Source organism: Lampetra planeri, chromosome 66 (genome assembly GCF_965212315.1).
Source record: "Lampetra planeri chromosome 66, kcLamPlan1.2.h2, whole genome shotgun sequence".
NCBI lineage: Eukaryota > Metazoa > Chordata > Hyperoartia > Petromyzontiformes > Petromyzontidae > Lampetra > Lampetra planeri.
In genome coordinates, this window is record NC_136172.1 from 541,061 (window position 1) to 548,513 (window position 7,453).

The 7,453-nt window shown below is 49.7% G+C and overlaps 1 protein-coding gene across 1 annotated transcript; it reads right to left on the reverse strand.

Annotated features, from left to right (window-relative positions):
* Positions 1 to 971: 971 nt before the first annotated feature.
* Positions 972 to 2,737, reverse strand: LOC144737262 (olfactory receptor 2AG2-like). Its single transcript, XM_078619982.1, has one exon. The coding sequence runs from the start codon at positions 2,560 to 2,562 to the stop codon at positions 1,588 to 1,590; it is 975 nt and encodes a 324-aa protein (XP_078476108.1). The 5' UTR covers positions 2,563 to 2,737; the 3' UTR covers positions 972 to 1,587.
* Positions 2,738 to 7,453: the final 4,716 nt, after the last annotated feature.

Genomic DNA, 7,453 nt, shown 5'->3' on the forward strand with positions numbered 1-7,453 from the left:
TCTCTCTCTCTCGTGTCGGATCGTGGACTCTGCCGACTCCACCGAGCGGAGAGAGAAGCAGCTCTACGGCTACCACCGGCTTCACCCCAGGCTCACCACTCGAGCCCCCCCTCTCTCTACCCCTGGTTCCCTCTTCACCCTGCTTACTCTACCCGTTCCCACAGTGACCCCGCTTACGTCACGGGGTATCCCTTAAGTACCCTAGGAGACGTGACGTCATCGCACTGAACGGCACACCTGACGTCATGTTCACATTTTACTCCTCTACAATAGTAACACGTATCTAATTACCGCTGAAACGTTATACTCGAATTGCAAAATGAAGTGGGTTTACTCTCGCACATACCGTTCCAGATTCTGAACTTGTGACTAATTGACATGTTTTGTTCACGTGAGAAATCTTGCGAATTGGCTGTGTCGGGTGGTGGGGGGTTTAACGACACATTTATATTTACGGGATCCAACCCAAAAAAAAAACTCTATTATGGATCAGCATCAACAATAGAGCGCGATTGGAGTATTTGGCTGCTATACATTTCCACGTAATGATGATTAACCACTCGGTCGAGATATCATTTATGGTGGTCAGGTAACTTCTAAAAACAAAACAACGATCCAGGTAGCAGCTCATTTTGGACCCTTTACCTGGTTTTAAAAAAATGAAACAAGAAAAATAGTAGTAATGGTATAACAATAGGTTTCACCCCTTATGGACATAATAAAACAGGAGTTGTGTTAAGAGGTTTAAAACACCAGACAGAATCTTTTTTCAAGGAACCCTGTCTGCATTAACGACACGTGCTGTTGGCAAACATGCAAACAAAAAGCATGCTCTGGTAGGAAATGATGACGATGCATTTTCTTTGAAACTGATTGGTCCACACCAGAGACAGCTTTCTTTTGAGCCTAGTCCCAAACCAATGAGATTCAAAGGCAATGCGTCATATATTATAATAGGAACATTTCAAAATATCACTGTCCTGGTCACATAGGCAAAGTTTGTGGGGATTAATAGCCATTTTCTATACTTTTGAGGCATAAGCAATTACGAAATAACCCAGGAACAAAAATTATGTTACATAGAGTTATCAGAGCATAGTTTTTTTTTTTTGTTTGCATGTTCAACACACGTAAAGTGTGTGGTTAATGCGGTACATGATTCCGGTATGTTAACATCTTAACACATCTGAAATTTCATCACGGCCAGAAAAGGTCAAACCTATTGATACTGGCAAGAAAGGTCCAACATATAGAGTAGCAATGGTGATAGTAAGAAGCAGAGGTGTGGACTCGAGTCATGTGACTTGGACTCGAGTCAGACTCGAGTCATGAATTTGATGACTTGCGACTCGACTTGGACTTGCATAACAATGACTTTGTCCCACCTATGAGATGTGGACTCGAGTCATGTGACTTGGACTCGAGTCAGACTCGAGTCATGAATTTGATGACTTGCGACTCGACTTGGACTTGCATAACAATGACTTTGTCCCACCTCTGGTAAGAAGCATCTGGACATCTGTGAACAAAGAGCTTGTTAGATCATCGGATTCCCCCGGTGCAAAGAGACATTCGGATTCTCGAACACTATATGCCTCCGTCGACGCGCCGATGCCGATGGGAAAAGACGCCCCTGAGACTTCGTCCGATCTCCTTCATGCGCAGTCCGTAGACGATGGGATTGACGGCGGGCGGCACCATGTACTGCAGTGTCTGCAGCGGGTATCGCACCTCGACGGAGAGCCACGAGAAGAGCTTGAGACCGCTGGCGATCGTGAAGAGGATGGAGCCGAAGTAGAGCGCGACGATAGTGAGGTGGGTGACGCTCGTCCGTAGCGCCTTGCCCTGGGAGCCCCTGGACTCTGGCCGCGTGCGCACCTCGCGCAGGATGAGGCCGTACGTGACCACCACGGCGCACAGGGGCAGCGCGATCGTCACGCACGAGGTGAGCAGCGTGTAGGCGACTACGGCCGAAGCGCCGTCGCCGCCGCACGCAAGGCCGCTCATGACGAGGAAGTCGCAGTTGGGCGCTCGGATCACCTTGTCGCGGCACAGGGTGAGTCGAGCCACCAGGACCACGTTGCCCACGGCCATGAGAGACGAGGCTGCGACGGCGGCCGCCACCGCTTTGAGCGCGGCGCCGTTTGAGACGAGCGCGTGGTAGCGCAGTGGGCGGCACACGGCCAGGTATCGGTCGACGCCCATCGCCACGAGCGTGTAGCCCTGCACGCGGATGGACACGTGGAGGACGCACATCTGCGCGTAGCATTCGCCCACCGACATCACGTTGCCGCGCGGCGACGCGGCGTCGTGCGCGATCCTGGGCAGCGAGTTGGTGGATTCGACGAGGTCGGTGATGGCGAGCGCGGCTACCAGCACGTACACGGGCTTGTGCAGGCGGCGGTCACTTGCGATCGCCACGCAGAGGAGGGAGTTGCCCGCGACGGCGACCACGTAGATGACGAGCACGGTGGCGACGGCGGCGTAGGTGACGGCCGGAGGGCTGCGAAAGACGCTCGCCATGAGGATGAGGTCCGATGGGAGCGATTGATTCTGCTCCATTTACGTGGACGTGGTGGTCGTGGTGGTGGTGCGGAGGGGTGGGGGTTGTGTTGCTTCTTCCGCGCCTTTTCTTTTCGTCGTGGATGGACTGCGAGAAGGGCTGCGTGCAGAACGAGAGAGATTGAGCGAGAGAGTGAGCGAGAGGTGGGAATTTACATGAAGCAAAGTTTTTTTTAAAAATATTACGAAATGATGAACGAAGCAAAGTGCCGACTACACCGAGCATCTTCTTGTTTCCACTGATCGTAAACAAAAAAAAAAGTTTCGTTGCGGGGGGGGGAGTGAAGGAAGGAATGAGGGAATAAGGTAGGGAGGAAGGAGAGGGAGGGGAGGAAAGGAGGGAGGGAGAAGAGAGAGTGAGCGAGAGGTGGGGGTTTTACATAAAGCTAAGTTTAAAAATGTAAAAAAAAAATTACGAAATGATGAACGAAGCAAAGTGCCGACTACACCGAGCATCTTCTTGTTTCCACTGATCGTAAACAAAGAGAGAGAAGAGAGAGGGAGAGAAAAATGTGTTTAAGAAAAGCTCCCCGTGTTATCTCTATAAATGTAACATCCTCACTTTGATTTCAATTATTTTTCGGGATTTTCTTCAGCAAGAGTGTGTGTTAAAACCCGGCTTTTGATTAGTTTCCATTGTTTGACAGGGTAAACATTGGCTTTCGAAACGCAGTGGTGTTTCTTAGGCCCTGTGCACAATCCCACAGTTAATTAAAGCATCGTTTTCATAGTTTACACTTTAATTACTTTATTGTTCTCTTATTTTGTTAATAAAAGTTTGAGAATCTCAAACTATTGGAGATTAGTTATAACTTGTTTCTTGTGTGCAGTATATTAAAGACAATAAAACCATAGTAATAGTTTTTTACCCTTTCAACTGGTACAATAACTGACACCTCTTTTTTTTTGCATTTTGACTGCTTGTGTTGTGGTCATTGCAAACATGATGCCTTGTATAAAGGTGTCAGTTTTTGTACCAGTTGAAAGGGTAAAAACCTATTGCTATATTTTGCCATTGGTAAAGGAGATGTCTCATAGTATAAACAATAAAACCACTTGAAACACAATGAGTTACTTTGCTGATAGTGCCACTTGCTATTAAGTTAAAACATTTCTTCACACTGTCTTTCTGGGCCCATCCACGTATGTGCAAGGCCTATCAGTTGCATTTATTTATCGATAGGTGAATGTATTTAATAAACAAATTTGTTTCATAATTAGATTTGTTTGCTAAATACATTTATTTATTTACAACGTAAATCTAATTAGTTATTTAATATTTTATTTTTACTTATCCATACATATATAAAATGCTTGTTTTGTTTATCAATAAATTTATTGATTAAATACATAATTAATTTTCATTTTTTTCTATTATTTCTTAAACGAGAATAAATAATTTTGATCCTCCATTTACACTCTTTCGATGGGAGCTCTGCCTAGAAGCGCAACATCACAGTCAGGCAGAGTTTGAGGGTAGGAGGACCAAAATGGCCGCCTACGTACAGGCTGCTGCTGCCAATCTTCCTGGAGTCACGAGGCTCCCCACTCGGGCCTCTGCTCCAAGCCCGACCCCCCGAAGTGCGTAGCAACCATTCCACTGCGCCAGAATGGCATCCGCTGCTACGCCTCGAGCTCCGTCACGATCGAGGCTTACATTGAGGCCCTGGCAGCCATTGTCCCGCTAGCCACCGTCACCTCGAAGCTGAGCGAAAAAGCCATCTTCTTCATAGCGACAAAAAAGGTGACCGATGCGGCCATCGAGAAGGGGATGGCCATGGGGGACTTCACGTCCAACTGGAACCGATCGTCTTCTTGGTTCTTTCGGTAAAGTCACGTAGAAGGGAAGTAATACAATTATAAAAATAAAACATAATAAAATAATGTTTTATTTACATAATAAAATAATGTTTTATTTTCATTATTTTATTACTTCCCTTCTACGTGATGACTTTACCGAAAGAACCAAGAAGATGAATCCCTGCAGTCACGAAAGCTTTAAATCAAAATGAAACCGATCGCTTCGGTGGCGGCGCGAATCGTCGTATCGAACGTGCCGTCCTACGTCCCCGACAAGGCCATGTTGGAGCACGTGTCCAAGCTGGGCACGGCTGTGTCGCCCGTACGTGCCCTGCCATTTGGGAACAGAAACCCTGCCCTGAAACACATCTTATCTTTCAGGAGGCAGGTGCACGTCCTGCTGACTCCCGGACTGTAGGAGTAGGGGTCTTTTGTTGTTGTCTATGAAGGCATTGCCCATAGATTGTTGTATGGCAAGGATTGCATCAAATGCAATCTTTGCAAAGAAGAGGACCACTTTTGAAGGGATTGCCCCAAACCAACGACAGCAAGGGTCGGAGAAAAAAGCGGGGAGGAGGGAGGCAGTAGCGAAGGAGGCAAAGCAGCAAGAGCCTCCATTGCAACAAGGCCCCCAACAGCCTACACCGGGCCCGGCAGGCAAGCAGCCTCACACACCTGAGGTCGTGACTACGGGAGGACTACAGAGAGGTGCTGTAGGAAACCTCTGTGACTGGGGTCATGCCTCAGTCTTGGAGGAGGGCGGTGCTCAATCTGCTTCCTAAGAACGGAGACCTGAGACACCTAAACAACTGGCGCCCGGTGTCCCTCCTGAACACCGACTACAAAATATTGACGAAGGCTCTCGCTCTCTCCCTGCGACTGAAAGGGGTGATTGCACAAGTCGTAAACAGGGACCAGTCCTACACCATCTCCGGACGAACCATCCACGACGGCATCTTCCTGGTCAGAGACCTCATCGCGGTGTCCCGGAGGTTGGGCATCCCAATCGCGTTTCTGGCCCTTGACCAGGAAAAGGCTTTTGACAGAGTGGACCACAAATACCTGCTGGGAACCCTCAAGACCTTTGGTTTTGGGGATGGCTTTGCCCGAATGATCCACCTACTCTACACCAAGGCGGAGTGCGTGATCAAGGTCAACGGCACCTTCACTGCCCCGGTAAAATTCGAGCGAGGAGTGAGACAGGGATGCCCATTGTCGGGCCAACTTCACGCCCTGGCATTAGAGCCTTTCCTGAGCCTCATCAGGCGGAGACTCAGCGGCCTGGTTCTCAGGGAACCAAGCGTCAAGTTGGTCCTGACGACGTCCTCCTCATCCTGCGCTCCCTGGACGATATTGCCCTGATGCACGAGTTCCAGGAGGTATTTTCGAAGGCCTCATTAAAAATGAACTGGCAAAAGTTTAGCGGGCTCCTGGTTGGAGCGTTGGACATGACCCAGTGTCCCGAAAAGGCAAAAGCCATCAATTTGAGCACAACATCGCTGCTGCACCACCTGGGGGTGGTTCCTGGGACCAGAGGAGGAACCACCGCAGAGAAACTGGGTCGAGCTGCAGGAGAAAAAGCGGCTGGGCACCTGGAGTCACCTGTGCAAGTTTTTCACCTTCAGGACAAAGACGTCAGTGGTGAATGGATGGGCCCCAACCGCTCAAACCACCCACACCCACAATACCATTACTCCGGCCGCTCCCCAACTCGCACACCGAGCGAGCGAAGCTCTCTCATCCCACGCAGCCAGCGAGCAAGTCCCTGGAGGTCTGCCTTATCGAGGGGGAGGGAGGTGGGGGGAGGCGAGGTGAGGTGGGGATAGCATTGAGACCCGCGTCTTCCAATTATTACAGCCCTGTTAGAGGCTACACGGGGGACCTTTGTCTGTGTGTCTATAGCTACTACTCGCTACTCACAGCACTTGCCCCTACAGCCTGCAAGAGGCTACACGGGGGACCTTTGTCTGTGTGTCTATAGGTGCTGCTCACAGCACTTGCCCCTACAACCTGTTAGAGGTTACACGGGGGACCTTTGTCTGCGTGTCTGTAGGTGCTACTCACAGCACTTGCCCCTACAGCCTGTTAGAGGCTACACGGGGGACCTTTGTCTGTGTGTCTGTAGGTGCTGCTCACAGCACTTGCCCCTACAGCCTGTTAGAGGCTACACGGGGGACCTTTGTCTGTGTGTCTGTAGGTGCTACTCACAGCACTTGCCCCTACAGCCTGTTAGAGGCTACACGGGGGACCTTTGTCTGTGTGTCTACAGGTGCTGCTCACAGCAGCCTGCTAGAGGCTACACGGGGGACCTTTGTCTGTGTGTCTGTAGGTGCTGCTCACAGCACTTGCCCCTACAGCCTGTTAGAGGCTACACGGGGGACCTTTGTCTGTGTGTCTGTAGGTGCTACTCACAGCACTTGCCCCTACAGCCTGTTAGAGGCTACACGGGGGACCTTTGTCTGTGTGTCTATAGGTGCTGCTCACAGCAGCCTGCTAGAGGCTACACGGGGGACCTTTGTCTGTGTGTCTGTAGGTGCTACTCACAGCACTTGCCCCTACAGCCTGTTAGAGGCTACACGGGGGACCTTTGTCTGTGTGTCTGTAGGTGCTACTCACAGCACTTGCCCCTACAGCCTGTTAGAGGCTACACGGGGGACCTTTGTCTGTGTGTCTATAGGTGCTGCTCACAGCAGCCTGCTAGAGGCTACACGGGGGACCTTTGTCTGTGTGTCTGTAGGTGCTACTCACAGCACTTGCCCCTACAGCCTGTTAGAGGCTACACGGGGGACCTTTGTCTGTGTGTCTGTAGGTGCTACTCACAGCACTTGCCCCTACAGCCTGTTAGAGGCTACACGGGGGATCTTTAAGCGACCAATACACACTATGTAACACGGTTTTTGTTCCTGCGAGTAAGGGTTATTTTCTAATTGCTTATGCCTCAAAAATAAAGAAAATGTCTATTATTTCACACGGACTTTGCGTTTGTGACCAGGACTTTTACGTGAGGAAAAAAACAAATGCACACCACGTTTTCTCATTGAAAATAGGTACACTCTCCTGCTCACAAAGGTTTGTGGGGAGTAATAGCCAT